Source organism: Drosophila elegans, unplaced genomic scaffold (genome assembly GCF_018152505.1).
Source record: "Drosophila elegans isolate 14027-0461.03 unplaced genomic scaffold, ASM1815250v1 contig_520, whole genome shotgun sequence".
NCBI classification, from domain to species: domain Eukaryota; kingdom Metazoa; phylum Arthropoda; class Insecta; order Diptera; family Drosophilidae; genus Drosophila; species Drosophila elegans.
In genome coordinates this window covers 1,532,945-1,559,993 of record NW_024545903.1, presented here as the reverse complement: position 1 = coordinate 1,559,993, position 27,049 = coordinate 1,532,945, and the positions used below count along the sequence as shown (strand labels likewise).

Here is a 27,049-nt window from a genome sequence, read left to right as displayed (position 1 = left end):
TGTTCTGTTTCCGTTTCTGTTTGTTTTGCAGGTACTTAGTACTACTTTGCTCCTTGGGTTTGCGATTATTGTACGCTTGTCCTATATACACACGCTAACATATATATATATATAAGTATCAATAGGGTATATATATGAGAATTGGGGGGGTTTATTGGTTTCTTAGTTTCTTAGTTTCTTGGGTTCTTGGGTATTTGGGGGAGGGGTGGAATACTAAAGAGTTTAGGCGTTAATAAATACATCTCGAGTTTAGTTGGTAAAATTGCTAACATTTAGTAAGTAACTATGTTGTACATTCAAGGGCTATATCGTATAAGGTATCGCTGATCTATAACGATCGTAAATATATCTATGTGTATACAGTGTTGTATATGAATATGAAACAATCTGCAGTTATAGATTCTAGGCATAGGCTATGCAGTGAAGTCTTAGACGAGTTTAAATAGCACTTTCTCGAAGTCCGTACATCTATAAATGGTAAATATCGTGTATATCGCTAGTATCTAACTAGATTACAGTTACAGTTACAGTTACAATTAGAGTTAGAGTTAGTGTTAAAGTTACAGTTAAAGTTTCAGTTGCTTATATCGGTAAAATACTTGAGTAAAGATAGAGCTAAGATTGTTGACAGACTGACTACTCGCTTCTCACTTCTAATCCATTCGAAACCCACAGCGGGCTCTCTATCAAATTCCCTATGCTTGTTGCACGTTGCACGTTGCACGTTGCATGTTGCACGTTGCTAGTTGCTCGTTTGTTAGTTGATTTGTTCCCCATTTAGGTTGTGGTCATAGAATATTATTAGTGGATCATGTTGGTTCTCAGACAATCGGCACGCACACCCATTCCATCAGCCGGAACAGCAGCGAGCACAACCAATTCTAGGCGGCCGTCGTGACCTTTGGCTGACCGCCAGGTCCGGTTGCTCCTGCTCCTGCTCCAGCTCCTGCTACCGCCTCCGTGGATGCGGGTGCCACTGAGATCTCCTCCAGCTGATGCAGTTGCTCCTCCACCGGACCATCGCCACCGCTGCCACTGCCACTGCCACTGCTGCTGCTGCCGCTGCTGGTTATTGTGGCGCCGCTGCCGGTTTGGCTGGTGCGCAGCTCCGGCGGCAGATAGATTTTGACCACGCTGGTTATCTTCACCCGACAGTTGGGACAGTTGCTGCATCTGCAAGAGAGGATTTGCGAGGTCAATACAGATTCGAAATTGGGTACGAAATTATGCAAAATACATCTCCAAAATCATGATAGTCGCCCCTTACTATAAAAATCTGATCAACTTTTCGAAAAGGAATCTAAAATATAACTATTAATTTTCAATTAATTATGAGTTGAAAATATTAATTGCACCATTATACAATGCTGATATTTTATTGAATTTAATTGGAACTATTCAAGTAATGACAGTGCTTTATAAGATGTAATTATCGGATTATTTTAAACTAATTAAATTAGTGATTTTTCAAAACAAAACTCAAGCTCGAATTTAATAAAAAAAATCCTATTTTCTTTCACATCTAAGCCTTTGGTTTTAAATTAAATTTTGTTTTGGTTTTTTTAAAGCTCTTAAAAATTTGTATACAAATTATTCTGTTAATTTTTTTTTTCACTTTAAGGCCTTTTAACGCACTCTAATTTCATATTTAAGATTTTGACATTTTAGATCTATATAAATTGTATATAAACTAAATACCTATATAAAAAATATATAAAATATATAAAATAATATAATCACAAAACCATATAGGTGCTAAATACCTCTTTGCAAATATCAAACCAAATGATTATGAGAATGTGTTAAAAAACTTTTAGCTATGAAAATGATCTACGTTCAGGTGCTTAGTGCTTAAGCAAATAAAATTTTATTTTCTATAAGTTCCATTGAACTAAAGGCGACTCTCCCAATTTCAGTAGGGACCCATTTCATAAAGGTAAAACTCACCTTGCAGCGCACTGGGCACAGGCGATGACGTGACAGCACGGATTGAACACTGTGTTGATGGCGCGGTCCATGCAGATCTTGCACTGCATGGCCTCCGAGATGCGCGTGTCCACGCAGCGCTCAATCGCCGCCTCACGCGCCTCCTTCTCGCGAATGGCCAAATCTATCTTGCCGGCCATGGAGCCGCCGGCACCAGTCGTCGACAGGGCCAGTGCCATTGCGCTGACCCCGGCCACTGCGTCCAGGGGATCGCCGCCGGCAGAGGCGCCCAATGCTCCAGCGGCGGCGGCAGAATAGCCTTCGGCGCCCTCGGCCACCAGGTCGCCACCGCGCTCGTGAAGGGTCCTGCGGGCCTGGTCGTGCACCTCGCGACAGGTGTGCTGAATGTCGAAGACATAGCGCTTGCCCAGCTCCGTGTTCTCCATGAACATAGAGGCGATGGTGCCCTTGAGGTCCCGCGTGAACTGATTGGTCACCACACCGCGCACCTTGTCGCACACGTAGAAGGCATGGCGTTCGGTGATGGAGCGGTACAGACCCGCGGCGATCGGCTGCTTGGGCAGCTTGATCTCCAGCTCCTTGCGATCGTTGTGGTCGTCCACGTACTCCAATTTGAAAGTGCGACGCAGCGACTTGGCCGCAGCAATGGCGCCAAAGGGGATGCTAAATAAGACGGAATAAAACTAAGTTAGTTGAGAAATATTTTATAAATATATATTAGGGTTCTGTAACTCGAATCTAGCAAGTCTCTAAATGTTTTAAAAAATATACAAAAATAATTTACTTTTTAAAATCACTTTTAAAGGTGTCTAAAAGTATGCAACAAAATATTTTACAGCATACTTTTATGCACCTTCTTAAGTAAGATTTTACTCTTTGTAGCACTTCCAAAGAAAAATCTAACCCTGTTTGCAATTATATTTGTAACTGGGTCTTTAAAGCGATCGTTAGGCCACATCATTAAGGTTTATAACGCAGAAAGTGGGGTTCTATTAAAAAGTCCCACCTTTGACAGTAATTTTGCGCTACATAAACCAAAAGCCGAAATCATTTCGTGAAACAATGTCCAAAAAATGACTATAAAAAAGCCATTTAATTATCCAGGTTAATGCACCACCTACTTTTAAGAATGCTGTTCTCGTTCTGAGCAACTTTTTTCGCTATATTGTTTTTGAGGTTTCACCTTGACTTTTGTTTTATGAATTCATTAAAGATAAGTCATTTTTGGTTTTAAATAATAAAAAGAACAAGGTGAAAGTAGTGCATCCGGAATAGAGGTAAACAGAAAATACATTTTTTGTTGAATCGATTTAATGACTTGAATTATATGAGTTTTATTAGAAATAATCATCATTAAGCTTCAATTTTCTGTAGTAAAAACTTAATGGCTAGCTAAAAGTGTCTCGTTTCTTTTCTCCGAGTTACAGAAAACGATTAAGAGTTAAGAGAGGATCGTTTTTGTCCTGGAACTCACCTCTGTTTCTCGCCCCCCCGGCAGACGGTGATGCCATGGGCGCCCACCGCAATGTCACAGCGCGTGGCACTCTCGTTGGTGGTCACTCCGCTGAAGAGCTCCTCGCCGTAGCCCTCGAGATCCTGGATGGACTGCAGCAGCCAGTACTTGGCCGACTTGAGGCTCATCTGCAGCTTGGCCAGTTTGCCGTGCTCCATGGCTATTTGGCGGAGATAGTCCGCCGGTGGCTCGCCCTCGGAGCTGGGTTGGATCAGGTACTCCTCGTACATGCGCAGTGGATTGCTGGCCAGTCGCTCGTCCAATCCCGTTTGACTGCTGCTATTGCTCGGACTGCTAGAGCTGCTGTTCGAGTGGGTTTGCGAGCAGGCGGATGTTGAGACGGATGCGGATGCGGATGCTGAGGCAGATGCTGAAGCTGAAGCGGAGGCGGATGGCGAGGGCTGGAGACTGCAACTGGTGGCATTGGCCGTTGTTGGCAGCGTACTACAGATTTCGATGTGCTCCATGGACTTTTGCTTGGACAGGCGACGCTTCTTGAAACTGAGTACGTGCTCCTTCTCCTTGCGCTGCTGCTCCAAACGCTGTTGCTGCGCCTGCTGTTGCTGTTGCTGCTGCTGGGCCAACTCGCGCCTCATCCGCATCGGGCACTCTGCCCGCAGAGACGACTCGTTGAAGCGCAGTCCATCCGCCTGGCAGAGCAGCGCCGCCAGCTTGGCCGCTCCACTCCAATCGGGAGCGGTTAGGCGACCCTCGAGCAAGTCCCGCCTGGCCTGCATGTAGAACAGATTCCTCACACTCTCCTGCAGGATGAAGTGCACCGGCACCCAGAACTTGACCCTCAGGGCCAGCATTAACTGAATGCCACTGCCACTGCTTCCACTGTCGCCGGACAAACGGTTGCGCAGATTGATCCACTGACGCGTCTGCGACTCCTTCTGGTTGGGCGTCCAGTGCTCCAGGCCGAAGTACTCCATCTCGCAGATGATGTTCAATGCACGACAGACCTGAAAACAAAAGGGAACATGGGTTTAGTTTGACTGTCATTTATATTTATTATAAAAGTTATTTAATTTCAGCGCTGTTCGCCTTGATTTTTTGTGCTAAAGAATTCGCGTTTACTCTAATTGTTAAATATTAAGCAAAACCAAGGTAATTGTATTACCAATGATTTATTAGTCAATTAAACTGAATGCCTAGTGTTCTTCGGGCCATAAATAAATTTCCTTTGTCTCGCAGCGGCGATTTAAAGTTGAATTCAAATGTTTTCCAATCTATTCTGGATCAGCGACTTATCAATTCAGCTTGACAGAGCCTGTCAGCGACATGCGGCCTCCTCCAGCAGAGAAGCGGCCAAAAGCATGTCCTGTCGCCTATCTACCAACATTTCGCCATGACAGCGGCAACATCCGCAGCACCAGCAGCAACAACTGCCACCAGCAACAAGGAGAGCGGATGGATTGGGAAATGCGAGTGAAGTGGGGCGGAAAGTGGGTGGTTCCCTCCACTGGCGCTGTGGTTTCCAGAAATATTTGCTTATGCAACGAGCGTGTCATCATTCCGAATGGAATGAGTTCAAATGCTGGCAGCAGCAGCAGCAACAGCAGCAACAGCAGCAACATCCTTATGTGGTCCATAATGCTGTCTGTTTGTCTGTCTGTCTGTCTGTCGGTTGGATTTAACAAGGCAAAACACCAACCCATTTGCTTGCATCCACTTTCCCAGCCAATTCCCCAAAAGCCAAGTTGCATTGGCTGCCGCCAAAATGAAATTTCGAAATGTCAAAACAAAATACAAAATGAGAAATGAGAAATACAAGGGAAGCATGTTTGTTTGAACATTGAGCCGCGAGGCCCACCTTTAAATACTGCCATCCCATGGCATCCCATTATATCCCATTCCATCCCCCCACGGATATTTCCTTCCCGCCGCAGCACTTTGCATAATGAGATACATGTGAATTTGCGAGTGTCTGGTTGAGGGTGAGCCAAGGCAACAAGTTGCTCACGCATCAACGCCTTTGCACATTTTTCCCCCATTTTCAATTAGGCGAAGCCGCAAAAAACCCAGGGAAAAATAAAACAAATGTTGGGTTGGGCGGTGTTTAAATTTATGTGCGAAATTATTAGCCATTAAAGTGAAATTTGAGACAATTTGTTCTAGTTTCCTTTTTTGTTTCACTTTTCTGGTAAGGTTTTGGGTTGGGGTCTGTAAATGAGCTTGGTAATGAGCTTGTTTATGTCTAAACAGTCTTTGAATATTTTAAAGGACAATATAAGTAATCTTCAAGTAAAATAGAGAATATCTTATTGACCATTCTAAAGTAAAATAAAAAAATTTAACGTTTACAATTGCTGTTAGCTAATTATACATAAAATAAAGACACCTTAATGAATATTTTTGATTACGTTCGAAATTTTAATAAAAAACTCCACCTTTTTAAAATGGATCAATGTATGTATATAATAGAGGCGTTTTCAAAAATAATTGAAAAATATGTAAATATATGTCTTAAACAATGATAGCATCTGAATGTCTAAAAATTGTCCCTTAATTATGAAATTGCAAGAATTTGCGCAAAAAAAAAAAACCCTTTTTTCACCTACAAGTTTTCACCTTGAACAAAGGACATCTTTCGCCCAGACGAAGAACAATGAAATCGGGCTCACAAAGCGAATCCACTCGAGTAACACGTTGGACTAATTAAGACGACAGATGCTGTCGGCAGTTGCGGTTTGCAGTTTTCCAACCGCTCCAAGTCGAACGCAATTAATTAATCAAGTACGCAGATCAATTTACATGCCACTTCAATCCGGGGGCGACACTGGCAGCAGGGGGCGTGGCAGCTTAGTAACGGTTGTTAGACAGCCGACAGAGAATTTGATGTTCTTCTGGCCCTTGAAATCATGGCAGAAACAAGGGGGTTGGGATTGGGATTGGGATTGGCATGGGTTTGCATCGAAAGTGGGTGGGGTCCTGAGATGGTGGAAATGTCGTGTGTTGCCGTTGACAGCCGGAGAGCGAATCTAATGAAGCCTCTCGAGAGCTTTTCCCGGCGTAATAGCTGAAATCTCATGCTACGCATTTGCCGCCAGCGAAATGTTTAACTGAATTTTCGGGAATGACGAACAGTTCGAAGTGGGAAATGAAAATTGAATAACAGATGGCGCAGAAATCTTTCGTAACTCAATGCCATTTTGCCCAACTAATTACATTTCGTAATGAAGTCAATTCCAAACGTAGAAATATTTCGGAAATTTTTTAAACATTTCAGGGTCAATAATCGCATAAAGTTTCCAAACGAAAATACGCATTAAATAAACAACTGTAAAGAATTCGACTTTAAATTGTTTCAAGTTTATTTGTGACTTTTTATAAATCAAAGAATAATTTATATATATTTTTTTAGCCTTAAAGCAAATATTATTTCTGCCCATGAATTAAAATCATTTTATTTTTATTACTAAGTTGGTGTTTTATATATTTTATAAGGCCTCTTGACAAGGCAAAATATGAGTGTTCTCGACAATGTTTAACCATATTTAAAACCCGTTTTTCATGCTAACCACAAAATTAGAAATGCTTGGCGAAATAATGTAACCATTTTTTTTTTACCAATTAGGCAACACATTCATTTCAACAAGTTGTGCTCATAGAAATAATTCTGAACATTTTTGCTTTTCGATTTATTTCGGGTTGGAAAGCAAAACGTGGCAACAGGCGGAACAAAAACAAAATACATGTCCGTACATATGAACATTCATTCACCGCAGAAATAACAAAAAATATACAGAAAATACAGAAAATCGTCGCTCGCGTCGCCGCTGTCAAGTGCAAAGTCCACTTTTGTGGATTTCGCTAAAATTAAATAAAACACGAAAGCGATTCGCTGCTGCCTGCTAAATGCGAAACGTGAACTTATTTTCAGCGCCACAATAGCAGCAATAACAAATAAGCCGGGAACTCAAGCTCCACCGAGCCTCACATAACCGAATCTTTCGCAATTCCCCTGCAAATATGCGAATTAACTTCGCAAATCTCCACCCTCCACCCCCAAAAGTAAAAGATGACAAAAGTACCCTTCTTGATTATATACACACACCCTAATGCATTTCGTAATATCGCGAGCGAAATATGTAATATGGCTTATTTGTCGTTATTGCTGGCCATTTTTGGGTTTTTACTGTACCTCGTAAATTCGGCCAGCAACAAGCGGGTTAAAAAACAACATCCACCATTTTTGCACGTGCTGTTGTTTTACTTTTTATTAAGAGTGTTAAAAGATTTTGATATGTTCACCTCAAGAAATGAAATGGGGAAAAGTTTATTTATAGTTAAATGTGCTACATTTCTGGTGTAATTTCATTGAATTTATATACATTTATTACTTGTAAGTTTATTAGCAGTCGTAAAATCTGAAGAAAAACAGCTTTAGTGTACTTTTCATAGGACTAGTACTTAAAAACTTCAGTTTTAGTTACTTTTTACTGTTTTGAAAATAATCTATTTTTCGCTTCTTTATTTTATTATCTTAGGCTTTAACACTTGCAAAATTACAAGCCCATCTACACCTGTTCTTTACATTACCTTTTTCTTAAGAGTCTTAAGGCGCTAGTTAAGAGCGAGCTTAAGGGAGCTGTCTCTCCAAAGGTAAACAAAGTGGAGCCGTGAGAAAAAGTGTAAATGCCAGATGGGTAGAGAGCCAAAGAGCACATATCTCTCTTCTTTCGGTACAGACAACAATTGTAAATGAGAGAGGGGGGCTCTTCGCGGGGGGGCTATGACTGGCTGGGAGCAGAAAACCCGACTGAATTGGACTTTGGACCCGAGTCTTCAAAATGCCAATTGGACTTTGGACTGGCACTCGCCTAGTGAGTGTTGTTTTGTTATTTTCTTGTTGCTGTGTGCTTTTGTTGCGTCTCTTGCTCTCCGTTGTTTGCTATACAAACATATGGACATGCATATATATATATATATATACCACCGATCGCTGTTGTGTTTTGTGTTTGCTTAGTTTAATGGCCAGGCCAGCCGAAAACCGAAACTGTAACTGTAATTGAAACTGAAGACATGACGTCAGTGGAGCGCCGACTTGTGTACTTTGAACCCAAAGAGAGTAGCGAAATCAGTGGGAGCACAGCAGTTAATTAGAGGCGATTAAATGCAATTCGAGCGACTCACGTACAAAAAAGAGAAATGAGTGGGCGAGAGAAAAAGCGATTGATCAAGGCTGATGCTGTCTAACTCTCTTTCCTTGATAATCGAGATAAACAAAGACAGATAGAAATTCGCGCTCCATAAACGGTTAGAACTTGTACACTTTTTTTGCGCTCTTTTTTGCAGGTCATGCGCTTATGGAGTGATCACCAATTCCCCACTCTCCCGCATCCCTCTCTGTCACTAACAGATGAGACCCAAAGGGGAGGGTGGTAAAAAAGGGGGCAACAGCTGCACCCCTATTTGCACTGTAAAAAATATAAAGACATTTGAAAAACATATTGTCATCTTAATTTATTCACATTGTTCCTTTGCATTTTAAATAATTGTGTTAAACTTAATTAAATCCCTAAAAAAAAAAAAAAAATATTCCCTTTTTTTGTTTTGTCACTTAGTCAAGAAATTTTTTTCATGTATCTTTCTCTCCGTGCTATTGAGAATTGAAGTGCACTGAAACAGGTTCGATGCAGGGAAATTGGTCATAAATTGCACTTAATTACCTATGCGAAAAGAGGATGGGGAAATTCACGTGCTCGCCATGTGCGCCACCTTATAAGTCAGACCCGTCTGAATCCGTCTGCCCCGCCCCCCCCCATTGCGCCCATAACTGTTTCACGTTCGGCCGCTGCCTTTTAATTGCTGACGTGAGAAGCGGCTGGGTAAATTTATCTGACAAATGGCAAAAATGGAAATATACACTCGATATATGGCAAATGAAATATGAAAAGCGAAAAGCGATTGCAAGTGCAAATTAATTGAGGAAAAGTCTGGACCACCGGGCACAGCAATTAGCGAAGGCTAAGGATCGAAATGTCAAGGTGAGAACACATTTAAGCCACTGATGCAACTTTTAATTGGAACAACTCAAAGCGATGACGAAGCTCGTTTTCTTTTGTAAGAACATTTCAAAAGCTCGGTATTCCCAATCGAATTGCTCACCAAGCAACTCAAATATTGGCCAAATGGCGATATATGCTTAGAAGGCAAATAATAATATGACAATGCACAGACGGAATCAAGTGGTTTTGAACGGAAAAAAAAATAAAGAGAAGAGAATGTCTAGAAACTTTCTTATCTCTCTTTGTATCTGTTAATTAATTAAGTTATTAATAAAACTTGACAACCGTCTGTATCATTTAAAAAAGTGTAATATAAGCGAGCTCCTATTATTCACCCATAAATCGAAGATCAGTAAATCATAATTGGATTAAAAAGATAGAGGACGAAAAGGTTGCAGTTAAAATGTGCAATACCGTTATCAGTGGCAATCTGTCGATTTCTAATTGGAAATGCAAACTATCAACAAGTTCGAAAAGTGTTTCAATTTCAACCTTCAGTTTCAACCTTCGGCACTGCAATCACAAAGTTGTGCCTTTTTTTTGTAGAATTTCCCTTTCAATATGGTAACGCAACGTAATTGGGAAGCGCCACTGCTGTTACTAATCAAGTTTTATTGCATGCCTAATCCATATAATCTGGCCCCCTGGCATTTTGTCTTTTCCGTTCAATATAAATGGGATTGAACTGAAAATAAATCTCTTCTTCGTTTTTATTAGAATGTTAGCACGTGTGCCGTCTCCCTCGATCTGTCTCTCTTTACGCTCAAGTGAGTGAGAGGGAGAGCGAATGCATTTCAGTTTTGCAGCAGTGCAGCAAAGCCGGCAGAGGCAGCGACGTCGGCAAAGGCAGAGGCAGCGACCGACTGAACGTTGGACTTTGATCGTTGGCCATAAATTTCATAGCGAAAACGAAACAAATGCTAGAAGAACTAAAAGCTAAAAACAAGAAACAACAAAAAAAGGCTGCACTCAAAGTGCACACTAAAAATGCAATAAGACCAAGAATAAAAGAACAAAAATAAAGGAAAAAAAATGCAACTAACAGTGCGAGTGGTTTAATTTCAAGCCATTTCATAAGTGCAATTAAAAATCGAATAGAAATGGAGAAGTTGCATGTCCTTGCGCATTAATGTTAACTGCTCAGTAAAAACCACCCAGAAGAAAGTGCTATAAAGTCAGAAAAAATTCACAATTTTTATTACAAATTCTTAATTTTAAAATCTGTTTTTATAATTAAGAATATTCAAATGACTTAAATATTTGTAGGACTGTTTTATCAGTAAACTTTTTAAAATGTTATAAATTATTTTGAAAGTTTATAAAAAAGTTTATATACAGGCATTTTAAATGGAAATTAAGAAGTTAAACAAGTATTCATTTGTTTTAATATCTTTTTTTTTAAAAAATTCATTATTTGATAATTTGTTATTGATTTTAATTTTATTCATGATATAAAGAAACTGTATAACTGACATCGAAAATAAAAATTTTTGTTTTGTTCCTTATGGTTTCCACTAGAGATTTACTCACAATTTTTGTAAAACCAAAAATCAAATTCAACTCAGAAATCGAAATTAAATTCAATAAGCTCACTATTTCATTGAGAATAACATAGTTCAGTGCAGATAGCCAGAAAGAACACGTTATTGTTACCAGTGCATCGCTTGTCCTTGCAGTGATCTCATATTGTCGCACTCCCGAAGTGAAAACACGCTGTTTGTCTGCCCAGTTGTTGACATTTCAAATGGAGTCGGGCAAAGAGACAAGTTTATGGAGCCAGGGCCATAAAACTCTCATTCCTCTCATTCCTCGTATTTCCTTTTTTTATTTTTGGGCAATTATATGGGTGGTGGCCCCAATTCCTTGAGTGATCCAGTAGTGTGTCGGTCGGTCGTCTTCCTGCATTTTTAATGAAAATGTTGTTTTGCGAGAGACGCCGTTCTTTTGACTGTTTTTAGCTGTTTTGGCCAGTATGCCAGCTACGTGACTCTTGGCACAGCACTCGGCCAAAACGGTTGCGTCAACGGCTAAAGGCAACGTCAATTGCAAACGGCGGAGGCTGCTGCTGCTGCAGTGGTCTTAAATAAAAATCATGCTGATGTTGTGTTGGGTGGTATTGTGTGTGTGTGTGTGTGTGTGTACCAGAAACAGAAAATCAGGGCGGCAGCCAAATGAAAATATATGTGTCCTGTGCATATTTATGCAGAAATGTGTGTTCGTCCTGGCAGTTGCCATAATTTTGCTCGTCCTCCTCGCGTCTTTTTTTTCAGCGCATTTCAGTTGACTTTTTTTTTTTTTTTATCCGCCTCTGTTGTTTTGGTTTCGTTAAGTATGCGTCATTTTCAGTGGCTGCCACTTTTTGCGTGCGTTGCGCGAAAATGCGGAAAAGCCGCAGGGCTCCCTGGCAACATCCCCTTCCTTCCTCCTCTTTATTTTCTTTTCCCTCCGGAGTTGGCTGTGCAGTGCAAACAAGTCCTTTACAACAACAGCAGACCAGACCAGACCAAACCAAACCAAACCAAACAAGCAAGCAATTGCATTACATTGTAAGAGCACCAGCTCCTGAAATTATGCGAGCGGGAAAAACGGAGGGGGGAGGGGGTTTTCCCGACCCTAATTAGCATAGCATGGCATGGCATTCCCAATTGCTGCGACGTGATGCCAGATTATTGTTGGCTTAACTCTGTGGCCAACTTTTAAGAGTTGGAAATATTAGAGCCCTATATAATGAGTTTAAGTGCCTTTTACACATTTGCAGCACATTGGAGTTCTATGAAGTTTTTAAATTACATTTTGAGCTCTGCTACTGGATCAAGAGCCAAATAGAGTTTATATTTGCTTAGTTTTGCAACAAAAAAAACTTAAAAAAAAAAATTAACTTTTTGGAAATAACTCATTATTGGGATTTTATGAATTAAAATACATAAAAAATTATTGCTCTAAATTCCCAAAACGGCAATGAAATGAAGACACTGAAAACAAAAAAAAAAAAGCTATGAAGCATTAATATTACTCACATTGTTGTTACAATAGTATCCTCTTTAACATTTAAAAACCTTTAAATAGAAAACAATCCTTACTAAACTAATAACAGACTCTAGCATCAGTGCATATTCAATTTAAAAGCCCGAAAAACTGAAAGTTTTTCATCACAACAAAGTTGGCATAGAAACTGGGAATCCTTTAGTGATCACTCCACTCGTACTTAAACCAAACAAGAAATACTTTTTGCACAAACACATTCATTTGATTTCCATACCATTTTCTGAGCTCAGAATCACATTTGCAACTTGATAAATTACATTTTGCCCAAATGAAATGTCTGCGGGAAGAGGCGAAACTTTTTCCGGCCAACAAAGCAGGGAAAACTTGGGCAAAAAAATGTCAAGTGCACATACGACAGTCTGAAATGGAAATGTTGAAGAATCCCAAGATGACGAAATGTTTGCCATAGATGCATTCTACCAAAAATGAGCGGGCGATATATGGCCAAAGGTCAGGGTCTTCCGCCTCGACCGCAAGACTTGAGCAATTGTCGAATGTTTAAGATGCCAAGCCAAGCAAAAAAAAAAAAAAAAATAAGGGACATAATAATAAAAAGAAATTTCTTCCGCCTTGCGGATTTTGTGTGTGTGTGTTGGAAAGGGATGCATAATAAGGCAACATTATGCGGCAAGTTGTGTGGGGGGGTGTGGTGTGTAATGTGGACTGCACGATGGCACAGTTCCAAAATATAATAACAGAGATATCAGCAAATCGGTTTTCGGCTTTCGGGGCCTGCGAAAGTTTACACAAAGCGAACACGAACGGCTTCCCTTTAAGGACCTCGTGCTGCAGCTGCTTTGATGATTTATCCGCCGCTGCCACGCCCACACCGCCCACACCGCCCACACCGCCCACACCGCCCACACCGCCCACTTTTATAACCCTGGCTATGAACTTGTTTACCCATAAATCCACAAGGCGGGCTTACAAGTTTACCTTACTCGCCTCTCGCTTTGGCCGCTCTCCAATGTATTTCAATTAAGTTATCAAATACCCTCCCCCCCCTCCAACATACTCGTACAATACCCAGCTAGCCGGTTTGTATCTGTCAGTAACCAAAAAATGTATATTTTTTTTTTTTTTTTTATATACGAGTATATGCTGGAGTATGTATATTCCAGCTGCCTGTTGCCAGGTGCCAGGCTGGTTGGCTCGGCTCTTGTCTGCCCCGTATTGATTTTCTTTTTGGCCAAAGTCTTCTTCCGCCCGCCCCCCGGAGCAATTCCATGTTTGCACTTGATAATTCTGTCCGGGCCGAGAATTTGCCATGCAAATGGGTCCGCTGCCAAAGCACATAATGATATATCATTCAAAGTTATTCGCTAGCTTGAAAAACTGTGTCCGCCCGGCCAGTGTCCTGCGAGTTTCCGTGCCTAGGCTCATTTATTCTAATTGTAAATTGCATTCGACCTTGGGCCCTTTTTCAGTTTCGGTTTCGCCTCGAGCATCAAGCGGTATCGGAAATCGCGCGTGACAAGCTTAGCCTAACCAAATAGAACGATGGTCTTCAAAAGCACCCCCCTTTCAACCGCTGACCTCTTATGCACTGCAAGAAAACTGGCTGGAAAATATACTAAAGCCATTCTTAAGCCAATGTTATAAGAAAAAAAACTCCTGTAATATCTTCATTTAACTTTTCTGATTAAAAAACTCTATTATTGACAATTTTTAGTAATGCATTAAGTTTATTATTTATCAATGTCACGCTGCCTCGGTTTCCAATAAAGCAAATTGATATTTGATTAGATCAACAATAATATTCCCATATCTTTATTTTTCTTTAATTGGCAATAGAATATTTTTGCATTTAAAACTTAAATTTATGCCAGATTGTATTAGATGAAACCAATTTATTGTTAAAGTGTAAATGTATTAAAAAACTTTTTAACAGAGCAATTTGCAACTTTAGTTAAAACTTTGGATGACATTTTTTTCCCCAACTGTATCGTGCTCCCATTCAAATGACTTTAGTCATTGCAGTTAATGATGCCTGGCTTTGGGCCCCACTCTGCCCATGCTTTGGCCAAGTTCGGAAGCTTTGATGGACATTTAATGGCGAGTTGCGAGTGGCCACCTAACTCCACACCCACCATATGGCAAATGGCAATTTTCACTTCGTTAAAATTGTAGAATTTTCTTTTCAAGCAATTTAGTAGCGGAAAATGCTTTTGATGGCGGCACAAGAAAAGCTCGGGTAGCGGATACAGGCTAAGTGGATGACGGAGGCCTCAGGAAAAAGTGTGGGACTCGGCACCTGGCCGAGTAGACTGCAGGTCGACTTACACTCTGATTAGAAATGATTAGGGGGTCGACCTGATTTGATTATTCCACAACTCTACACTCACTCTACGTGCAATTTGCAAAAAAAGAAAAATGCAAATTAAAAATGTAGTAATACACCCGGTTATTCCCGCAATTATCATTTCGTGACCCCGGGCAATTTCGCATTGCCATATGAATATGTACATTTCTAATGAGAGCTCAATCATCTGCCCCCATAGTATGGTTTCTAAATGCAATTACACTAAAATAAATAAATCCCATGCCAGTGCAGTTTCCATTAAATCGCAATTAATATACTGGGCGAAATTTCTGTTTTCTTACAGAGCTCGACTTAATTAATTTTTTGTCCAGCTAATGAAAATTTCGCTTTAAGAGGCTCAATTAAAATGGCATTATCCTGGTGCTGATTGTGGTTTTCGTGGGGCGACAAAAAACAGACGACGGTGGTGGGGGGGTAAGGCTTCGAACAATGCAAACAGGACATGCCTGCCGCAGGACAATGTACTTCTTTTGGCAGTAAAATAAAAATAAAAGCATTTAATTAAGACTGCCGAAGGACGAATTATTTCGCGCAGAGTGGGAACATTTTATGCGCTTATTGAAATGGGGAAAATTACAAATGAAAAGGCCGACGTCGCTGTATACAAATAAATTGCAGTTTAATTTGATTCCGAATTTAAAATTGGGATCGGGCGATAGGGCGAGAGGACAAAAAACTCGAACACAGAAAACATTTTTTTTCACAAGAATATTGTTAAAATATTACATAGAAACACAATGAATATGAGGATCAATAGATCATTTTTATAGTTGGTCTCTGAAGGATAAATTATACCGATATGATATGATCTCTGTGCCGTGTAAATTATAATTTGATCCGTTTGCTGATCGGATTTTTTGAGCGAATTCAATTCCCATCATACTTTTATGTGGTTTTATTGGCCCTCTTTGTTTTACAAGGTCCTCTGTCATACACTCTCTGGAAAATCGTGAAAGGAGGAGAAAAGCCAAAGAAAATAATAGTGAAAGCCACACAGGACTCGCTTCAGTTCGGTTCGGGGCAATAAAAGTAAAGCAAAATAAAATAAGAAAGGGCGAAACAAAAGCCTTGCCATTAGAGACACATCAAAATGGCACTCAGCATGACGCTAGGTGGATAGCAATGGGATGGAGGGGGTGGGGTGGTTTGAACAACCCCCGCCAAAGGAGGTGTAAAAGGAGAGGGGGTTGCTTGTCGGCTTTTACAGAAAACTATATTCGAATACAATGGGAAAAGCATTCAATGCATTCCCCTGTTTCTGCGGTTTGTTTTGCGGTTTGCATTTATTTTTTTCGGTTGCATTTTCACGCAATTTATTGTTCTTGCTCTCTGCCCAATACCCCGCTTTTACTCGCTTCCTCCAGTTTCCTGTTGAAATTCCCCATTTTTTTTTATTGTTTAATATTGTTCTAAGCTATGTATGCTGGCTTGGCCTAGTGTAAGCTTTATTTTCAGGTGGTGGTGGATAAAAGAAGAGGGGGTAAAAAAAAGGAGCGGAAAGAAGGGGGTTCACTTGGCCATATTTCCGCTTAGTTGTTGTGCATTCAGGTTTCTATGGTTTTGCCTGCCTTTATACCCACTTTTGCCGCCAACCTTTGGCGAAACGGGCGAAAGCAGTTCAAGGATAATATGCAAAAACCATGGAAACAATAGATAGCACTAGACCCCTAAGAGGTTTTTGTGCTGCAAAAATGTGGAGGCGCCTGCTTACCAAATGACATTATCATTTGCCGCCAACATTGATTTTGCTTAAATTTCGTCATTGTCATGTGCAGGCACGATTTCTGCATCATCGTTAAAGTGCTCAACGAGCACTGCAAAAAATCAAGGAGCTAAGGCTACAAAATGTTCAAGTAGTTTGCTTTTAGATTCAGATTCTCGTGAACCAGCATTAGATGCTTCATAAAGAAAGCGCAGCGTGACCTTCATTTTTCCTAAAACTAGAGTGACAGTTTGCCATGCAAATTTAATGCTTTTAAATTCACTTTGGGCACTCTAATTAGATCTTTAAGTTATTTTAGGTTAGGTTTTTAGTTATGGGAACTTTTGTCTTATATTTTCTTGTCTTTAATACGACATGGTGCTTGAATATTGAAATCAATTTTATACTGCTCTTTAAAATCAGGCTTTCAGTGCTTGGTGCCAAAAGACAAATGCCCCTGAATAGGCAAGCGGTAATTGCATTAAATGGGGCTTAAAAGCAGTCGACCCTCATTCACCCACTCTTCCCGATTCTTGGTCGCTTTTAGTGTTTTCCCCTCGCAGCCTTGTCATTGTCGCTGGATTAGTGTAAGACCTCACCGAACTGCCCACTACCCACCCACTACACTGCCCACTTGTTTTCACGTAGAGCTGCTTCCAATTAGCCGGAGAATGGCCAAGACTACTACTACTACTACTACTAGTACAACCACTCCCGCAATATGCTACGACTTTAACCATTAAATCGATATATGCGAAGAGTTTTCGCCACAAGAGTGGCGAATCAAGTCGAGTTCACATTGCACGTGACGCCCGCTGACTTCATTTGATTCGACGTGCCTCCACCTTCCCCATTGAAATGCACCCACTCAGTTTCGGTATACAGTTGATTTTCCATTTATAGAACCAGTATCTGACAACTTTACTAAATTCAAGTTCAGAAATATTACACACGTCCACAGTTGAAGAGTCAGCATTTATCTTTTATCGGGGGCAACTATAGATTGGGATTTCTTAAATGTATCAGTAAAATACGGATTGGATTCCATTTTGATACTCAAGACATTTTTACTTCGAAGTTAGATAGTATTAAATGAATTCGTGATTATTTTTCAAGTCGTATAATTTACTTTGAGTTTACGTGCTTGTATTATTAAGAGTCAATTTGGGGAACCAAAGTTTTCTTATAAAAGCACTGATTTACGCAAGTCATTTCTTCTTGTTTCATTCGAGTTAAGTTAAGTAAGAGTTACAGAATTTCGACTGTAGTTAGCTGGCTTCTCTGTGTTTTTCTCTTCCTTTTGTGCCTTGTATAGTATTGTGTGCCTTGGCACGCGAATATAATTTCCATTTGATTGGGCGCGCCTCGGCTCGACTTCATTCGGCGGCTAGCTGGGAGCAATTTTCCAGATAGATTTGCGGGCGCACTGCCAGCACACGGTGTAAACATAAATTGCGCTGGCAAGGACACGCACACAAACACACATATAACGCAGGGGGAGGGGGGTAGGAAGTGCGGAGTGCGGAGTGCGGAGTGGGAGTGGGAGGAGTTGGGTGGACTGGAGCAAGGACGCAGACAGGATGGCGCGCACGCACCACGAAGCCTTCGTCGTGTGACCCTCACAGCTCCAAACTCCAGGACTCGTTGGCAAAGAAACCACACACATGATGTATGCTCGCCAGGGTTGTCGACTCGCCCAAAGTCAAGACATCAGGAAGTTAATAAGCAGTCCGTCCCCTCCACCTCTACTTAAGTTTTCTTGTTCCTGGAAATTACTCGCGGCCTTTCCTCCTCTAAAACTTTTATTTTAACAAGAATACCAAAGTCATTAATTACGAAATAGTAATTCTGGGGGACTCTCTAAATTTCCTGGAATCTTTTAAAGGTTAATACTTTAATTTCTAAAACTTGGTAACTTGTTTTCCCCAAGCTAAAGTTTCTTATTGTGAGTAAAATGCATTGGCAATAGTTTAGCAAATTACTCGAGGCTTTTCCTCCTCTAAAACTTTTTTTTTTAACAAGAATACCAAACTCATTAATTACGAAACATTAATTCAGGGGGACTCCCTAAATTTCCTGGAATCTATTAAAGGTTAATACTTTAGTTTCTAAAACTTGGTAACTTGTTTTACCCAAGCTAAAGTTTCTTATTGTGAGTAAAATGCATTGGCAATAGTTAAGCAACTAGATTATTAAAAAAGTTTTCAAAGTCTACAACTCCCAAGACAATTTCTTTATTTCGATTAATTTAAAAGTTTTTCTAAGCTGTTTGTTTTTTAATATACACAGTTTCTTAACAGTTTCTGCTTTTTCTCAGAGTTTACAGATAAAACAAAATGAGAGGCTTTAGTTAAAAGACTATTGGAAGGATAATGGCATTAAGTCGTAAATTAGCCTGGCAACCCTGCATGCGGGGGCTGCCCCAGGTTGAGCATCGCCTGCGGTGCATTTTGCATTTTCGGACACAAACCCAAATGTCCAGCGAACATGATAAACGCCCTGCTGCACCCGAAGCGACATAAAAGTGATGGCGTTTGGTCGGCAGCAAAATGGGAAAATGGGCGAAAATGCATTGCGTTCGGGGTTGGGTTTTGTGTTCTGGGCCTCGGTTTCCGGCAGTGGCAATTAATTCCGAAATTGGCCAACGACAGTGGGGTGGCGCCTCCGTTTGAACTTAATTGTTTGGAAAATTAATTTTTGCTTTGACCAATTTCCCAGATATAGCAGTAGCCGTATTAGACAGAAATCATTTGCATAGAGAATGCATAAATAAATAAATTCCTGGCAGATTATCGTTCTGACCAAGCGTTGGCCCGAATATTTATTGATAGAGCATAATAAACATATATCATATGCATATAGTTTATGACCAATGCATTTGAGCAAGGCAATCAATGCAAATGCGAATGCAAATATGCGTTTTGTTTGCAAACGTTCTTGGGTAGTTTTTACCATCCCCCCATGATGAGTGGTATTTCTGTTTTCGATGTTTCAGTTAACTTCTGGTTCCAGGGCTTTACTAATTAAGCGGTAAACAACCATTAAACAATATCGTCGGCCACTGAATATGTATGTCTTTGATTTAAACAACTTTTTTCCGCTGCCTCTTTTTTCTGAACTTTAAACTGTTGTGTGTAAAAACCCGGACCCATTCGAATAGTGGGGGAAAAATAAATTATATACAGCTATACAGTATTCACATTGTGTGATATACGTGCAAAAAGCCAACTCGGTTGCTTGTGCGGACCTCAAAAATGTATGGCAATATTTGGTTGTGGTCGAAAAAGAATCAAATTCGAGATACACTAACAAAAGATAAATCTCATAAATTTTCTCTTTTTTTAGAGATGCACATATTATATTTATGGTTTAAATAAATGAAAAACTTTTCCAAGTATAATGAAACTGAAAACATAAATCAACTCTTTCTCTTGATTAAATAATTTTAATTTCAAAAGTTTAACTTTTGTTTGGAAGCTTAATTAATGTAGTAGTCAAATTTCTAAATAAACAAAGTTATCAAAAGAAATTTCGTTTCAATTAAAAAGTTTTGCTAAACAAGCAACAAGAAATATATGTATATTGCTTGGCTTGTTTGAAAAGGTTCAGCGCATCTAAAAATAAACAAGTTTACTGTTTAAATAAAGAAATTTAATTTTAATTACATTAGTTACCCAATTTAAATAAACCCTATTGCGTTGTATTTCGGCGGGGCCAAACAAAGAGATAAATTGGCACAGAGCGGAAAAGCAATTCGCTCTCAGAGGTGCCAAATGGATCCGAACGCTCGGGGGACCCGCCTTAAATGTATATTTGTATTTATCTTGGGTTGTTTGTTTAAATTGTTAATAACTGTCGACTGCAACAAATAAAAACTACGCGAACCAGAGCAAAAAGCAAAGCGACGAAATAAAATAACAAATTTACATACAAATGCAGATACAAACATACATATTATATATACGAATGGCGAAAAATGAAACTTGACAAAAATACGAAAATAGGTAAATCTCGTTTGTGCCTTCTGCGTTTTACATTTATATTTTTCGCATGGGCTTGGCTCGACACCAACAAAATCAGCGAAGACAACCTAAAACGGAGACAAAAACACAAATACAAGTCGAAAACGACCTCAAGATACTTTGGATACTTTTGCTTATAAGTTATTCTTTTTGGAAAGCACGTGTGTGTGCTTTTCTTCCCATAAAGAACTTCCTGCTGTTTAGGGCCAAAAACCGCATTTGGGCCAAGGGTGAAAGGCCACCAAACAGGGCGTATGCTTAATATTAATCACTTAACGTTACTCTAAGTAAATGGATAAACAAAATAAATGTGTGATGTGGGGAAATTTCACGTTCAATTAAACATCTGTTGAAGCCAAACAAATGGAACAAAAAAAAAAAAACGCGCAAAAAGCTCGGAAATTGCGTTTTAAAGAAACAGTGGAGAACGAAATTATTAATGCTTATTTATCATTTACGCCTTGATTGCTCTGATATCTTGACTTGGTTGCTTCTACCTGTCCCCGTTTTCTTCATGCCCCTTTTTATCTTTATCAACTTCTGCGTTGTTGACAACGAGTATTAATATAAGAAATTTTCAAGCTTATCAGAAGAAGGTGATAAAAAGAGAGACACAAAAACGATGGGTATATTTTCTGTGCTTTTTGACATTTGTTTTTCGTTAATTATGTACATATATATACACAAAATAAATATATATGCAGACGTCTGGATAGATCGCTTATATGCCACACGCAAATGTGATTTTGGGAGCAGATTTTATACGATTGCTTTTATCTTTTCTCCTACTGAAATAATATTAATAATATTGAATAGTTACTTAAATCAGTACTCATTTCGATAAAGCTCTTATTAGGTGTCTATATTAAAATCTTAAGGTACAAATCTATTTTTTAATATATCAAACGAATCTTCTTTAATTAGTACAATGAAGTTCTTTCTAGCAGCTATAAATAGGTATTTATAAAATTTCTGTTGAGTCCTTTGAATATGGTATGAATGTCTGCTTTGTGTTCAAATTTCACAGCTTGAATTGGCCTTTTGTCGTGACACGAGAGACAAGCAAATTGGCCAGCGGCTGCTGCACTTGACCCGCCTCCATGGCCCCTCTGCCACTTGAGCTGCCTCATCAAATCTTGCCTGGAAACTTGCCTCGTTGCACATCTTTCAATTGTTGCAAGTCGCACACTCGAGCTACGCCCATCCGCCCATCGACCATCCGCCCACCGACCATCCGCCCACCGACTATCCGCCCACTATTGCCACACCCATCTGGTGGTAATCCCACACTTCAAGGGTGTTGAAAGAACTCATCATCCAGCTGCCTTCTAATCCTCCATTCCCATTTCGAAACTGGGGAAAGCTTTCACAAAGGGGAAGCAACAGCAGCGTTCGTAAATATAATTACACCTAGAAAATAGATGTCGTGTCGACGGAGCAGAAAGATCTGATTAGCGCAGCCTGTTGACAGGCAATCCGATAAGGATTCCAAATCAATGGAAGGACACAGTGGGCGAGAAGTCATTGCAAAATATTAATAAAATAACTTGAAGTCCTTGGAACAAACAAAACATTCAAAGATTTAATATCTCGTTAGGTGGGCATAGAAAACTGATGATATCGGTTGGCTATCTACTAAAATATTATTTTTAGTTCACATTTAATTTGTTATACTTTAATCTTACTATACTAATGAAAGACTTTAGGATAGCTTTGATTTCCCTACAGAAAATACAACCTAGATAATATCGACATAAGGGAATACAAGTGCATTACCCTTACTCCATAGGTCAGAAGATCTATCATTCAGTCTCCTACTCCGATTTCATCAAACGTTCGATCAAAATGGCACCTATGATTTATCAGCTTTCCACTATCGTGACTCTGCAAACGTGGCTTGTTTTCCATTTCCCGATTGTGGACTTTGTCATGTAACAGCAGGCCTTCGGAACATGCTCGAAATGTCAATCCCGTGAAGGGCCCACTCGATCCATGTGGAGAACCCAAGCAAGCAATCAAAAACAACTCAAATGGGCACTCAAAACTTAGCTTTGACGACAAACGAGCAACGAAAATGGCAGTTTTAGCTGCATTAACAAGTAGCTGTAATTGCAAGTAACTATTATCGAGCATAAAACTGTTGCACATGGCCCACAGTGAGGACGCCCTTAAAAACGGAGGTCCTTAAGCGATGCCGAGAAATGGGATTTTTGGGCAGTTGGAAATGGGAAATGGGAAATTGCCTGACTGACTCACTGGGCAGACACACCCAAAATGAGCGGCAGCTTATTTGCATGCATATGTGTATGGTTGTAAGGCCCAAGTATGATTGTTAAATCGAGGTAACAAAAATGTAATTCTCCTTTGACATGCAAACTCGTCGAAAGCGTCGGCCCACTGACGTCAAGGAGAAACTTTTTCGGATTGCGATTGTACGAGAGCGAAAACTTTTGTTGCTCCTGTTCGAGTCAGCAAGGCAGACGGTAATTAAAATGTGCAACTGGCCCCCCTTTCGCCTCTACTCTCGGTAATAGCCCAAGAACCCAGGGTTCATTAGCCACAGAGATAAGGCCCCCTGCTCAAAGTTATGTAAACTCTGCTATCAGCAGGCTTATCGCTAAGCCTTGATTAAGAATCGCTTGGTTCCCTCGTCAATCCCCCTTTGGAAATCACTCAAGGTTCTCCGCCTGTCCGGTGACATTCAAGAGCTCTTTGAATCATCGTCCCTGCAAATTTAATTTATTAATTTTCCACCACTCTTGATTAATAGTCGGCATTTTTTATTGTCATGCCCACTATGTCGATGACGAATGTGTAACATTTGGACACTCCTTATCGCCGGTTACAAGCTGCGCGTCATTCTTTTGTTAATGATAAGCTCTGCAGCCATAAGTTGGTATTGGTAATCATAGATTAAGCTGACGCACAGCTTAAAAATAAATCACAGTGCGGAAAAATATTAATTCGATTAATTCGATGACGAACCAGATGGTGACACCCAACCCCCCTTTGGGGCTACCAATAAAATATGAGCTGGACTTTATATATTTTTAAAACGGCTGCCAGATGCTTGCCCAGATCAACAGATACGCTCTATCTGTTGAACATTGGACAGCGCAGCATATACATTCGTTTCTATACCGAAACATGTGGAAATGATAAGGCACTGATTCGGATTCAATGTCATTGGGGGATAATGCAACTGTTACAGCGACAAGAAAGAACCGATTATCATGACTTAACAAAGAGGACAAAGGCCGGGCATTTTCTATATGCAAAGACTCGAATTAAAGCTGTTCAATAAACTCGTTTGCCAGTCTTTCTCATTACTTAATTATATTACCTTTTAAACAGTAAATTCTATATAAAATGTATTATCTTCGAGTCTGAGAACAACAAAGTGTCTTTGATTTATAAAACTGGTTATGAGCAGTTGTGCCCTGCTCATAAATAGACTTCAATTAGTAATTAATAATAGCGCACTAACTGAAGTCGCAACGATTCGTAACCTTTGTAACGATTAGTGCTAAGCCCCCCATTAAAACCATCTACGTTCTGCCCCAATTCGACTTGATGGTGTTGTATACGATGTTAACTTTAGTTCAGAGCAGTAAATGTTTATAGCAAATGAGCCCCTCTGATAGGGATAGGCGTTTGATAAGATAAAAACAAGTTGAAGAAGCATATATTTTTGCTTGTCTTGCTGTTTTCTTGAGGCTTGTTTTCCAAAGAAGATAATAAACTTGGCAACGAATCGGGACTGAAACGGGACTGGGACTGGGACTGGGACATATTCACCTGAATATTAATACAACTGTGTGCGCGAGCCCGTTTACCTGATAAGTTTGCCTGATTAGATTGCACAAACACTAAAGCATGGGTCGCAAATGAGCCAAAGACTTAATTAGCCTCACAAACAAGGCGAATTGCCGAATTGACTTTAATCTTTGGGGTTCTGTGAAAAGGGGCTTTGGTCTATAATGTGAGCGGGGATGCATAATTGTATGTATATCGCTCGTAGTAACAGAGCTCAGACGAACAGAAGCAGAATGGTCAAGTGTTTGCACTGAAAGCCTCAAGTGGCAACCACTTGGACATTGAACCCACTCGTGAAATACTACACAGAAAGAAAGTACTCCAATCTGGATTGTTGATCGTTTATCGAAACAATTCGATCTTCTTAACTATTAATTCATAATAAATTAAACATGAACAATTTTAAGAATAGCGATCCTTATGTAATATGTCAATACATATTATATTTAAGTTTAATTTATATCATATAGCCGATACCCTGCTTATTCTTGCTACTTGACTTCTACACACCTTGGGGTTCTATAAAACTTTTGCGGGGGGCCGCTCGAGTCAAGGGTATTTGGCATTTAAAATGAATTAGCGCAAAAGTAGTAAACAAGAAAACATTGAAATTGGACATGGCCCCCCCGAGTTGATAACGGAATGCGAATCTAAATTTGAAAATAAAAAACAACACAATCACTTCTGCCACTGATAAGCGTTGAACGAATTTCTGGCAGCTGGACCCCCACATAAAATATTAATTGAAATTGAATCAAGTGCTTCATTTCCGAATGCATGGCGAGTGCCTCTAAATGAAGATTATTTTATAACTTTTTTTTATAGTAATCCGCTCAGGTATTAACCGTAACGAAACTCCCCGTGAAAAAGGCCGCCATTAAAATGTAATGAGAACATTTTTTTGGGTATGACGTCGTGAACAACTTTGCACGTTGGTCATAAAAATGTAATCATTTTTAAGTTATTTATTTTCAAAGATAAAAAACAAGTGATTTGAAGGGCCTTTAGTATTACACCGTCCCCTTATAAAGGGATACGTAATTAAAGAAAAATATCATACTATCATACACATGTGGGAATATTAAGTAATCTTAAGTTGAAGATCGATAAGCTATGAAGCAATTTAAAGGCGAACATGTAATCGGGAGCGCGTTTGATGGATAATGTGGTTACCTCTGTGAAGTGGAGGTGATGACTTTCCCCAGACTTCTATCACCTTTAAGGAGGGACTTGTTTACTTGTAGTAATGCGTTGTAATATGGAACTAACTATTTTTAAGGAGCGATAAGCCTTGTTTTTGGAATAAAGAGTATGGGAACTACTTGAACAGGGTCTGCGGTTTATAAATAGCTCAACAACATGGCCACTACTGAATTTATAACATGTGCGATACAGTATGAGAATTTATTTTTAGGATCAGGTAAACCTTGACCTTGACAACTCCTGGGAGACGGTTTTTAAATTCTAATTTTATCAAGGGGCTCATAATGTGGTGCAAGAAAGAGTATGTGTGATATAATTAACCGACAGTACGAATACTTTTAACTTCAAAGTTTTAAGGGAACTACAGTAATGGATTTTATGGACATCATTTCAACTGCAAGTGATCACATTCCCTACCTGGAGTTTATTTTAGCAAGGAATTGCTAATTTAAATAGAGAAACAATTTTTTACTACATTAAGAAACTTATGAGCACAAGGGAAATGCATTGAATTAAATTACCATAAACTAACCATATTTGAGTGGAGTAAAGCCTTAACATACCCTTTCTCGAAATGCTTGGCAAGATAAAAATAAATTAGCGATTTCAATCTATTAAGTATTATATAAATGTTAAAGTTTTATCAAACATTATGTGGGCGAATAAATACGATCGATAATAAGACGAAGCGAGCTATAAAGACGAATTCTTGATCGGAGGCTATTAGAGTTAACTTTCGCCCAGCTGCTAATGAGCGGATTGTATGGAAAATTACCACCTAGGGTAGTGCATTCTATGTATAGCCGCGATGAACTCACCTTCTCCAGACACTCCTGCCCATTGGCTTTGGGATCCCACTTGACGGCTTGTTGGGTGCCGTTGGGCAAGTTGACAATGCACCACATGTTGTTGCTTTGCTGCTGCTGCTGCTGCCGCCGTTTGATTTGTTGTCTAACAGGTAAAAGCTCTGCTCAGCTGTGGCTCAAAACAATTGCATTGGGGATTGGCTTCCGGCTTGCTCGCACAAAAGCCGAATTCAAAATCAAAGCCGAAGCCCGAGCTACAGGTTGCAAATTTACTCTTTTGCGCACCAAATTCAATTAGGTTCGCGTATTTTGGTTTCAGTCTGGGGACTGTTAGCCAACTTCTGCTTTGCTTTTATTCTACTTTATTTTATTTGGTTTGATTTGTTTGTTTCACTTTTGAAATTTTGTACACATTTTTGTTAAGCGGCAACAAACGCACGCACTCTTTTCGTAATAACTTTTGATTGTTGCTACAGTTGTTGGTTATTCCTAAGTTATTTTAGTTTGTTTATTGCTGTCTTGTGAAACGCATTTAATTTTATACCGTTGTTTTTCTCAAGAATCAAAATATCATTCGTGATATTTTCCCGGCGACTTTACGGATATATATTGTGGTTTTTTGTATTGTGATATTTTTGTGTTAAACACAGCTGCCGAA

The 27,049-nt window shown here is 39.7% G+C and overlaps 1 protein-coding gene across 1 annotated transcript; it reads right to left on the bottom strand.

Annotated features, from left to right (window-relative positions):
- Positions 1-469: 469 nt before the first annotated feature.
- Positions 470-27,049, bottom strand: LOC108137534 (E3 ubiquitin-protein ligase MYLIP). Its single transcript, XM_017259255.2, has 4 exons — positions 26,404-27,049; positions 3,422-4,425; positions 1,948-2,610; positions 470-1,173 (listed from the first exon to the last, which is right to left on the bottom strand). Exons 1-4 carry the CDS (start codon positions 26,488-26,490, stop codon positions 882-884), a joined length of 2,046 nt encoding a protein of 681 aa, XP_017114744.1. The 5' UTR covers positions 26,491-27,049; the 3' UTR covers positions 470-881.

Excerpts from the sequence above, each read along its gene's own strand:
- LOC108137534 (XM_017259255.2), bottom strand. The coding sequence starts at position 26,490 with ATGTGGTGCATTGTCAACTTGCCCAACGGCACCCAACAAGCCGTCAAG. Across the intron at positions 4,426-26,403 it reads GGCAGGAGTGTCTGGAGAAG|GTCTGTCGTGCATTGAACAT; the intron begins GTGAGTTCATCG and ends TTTTGTTTTCAG. Across the intron at positions 1,174-1,947 it reads TGTGCCCAGTGCGCTGCAAG|ATGCAGCAACTGTCCCAACT; the intron begins GTGAGTTTTACC and ends CCTCTCTTGCAG.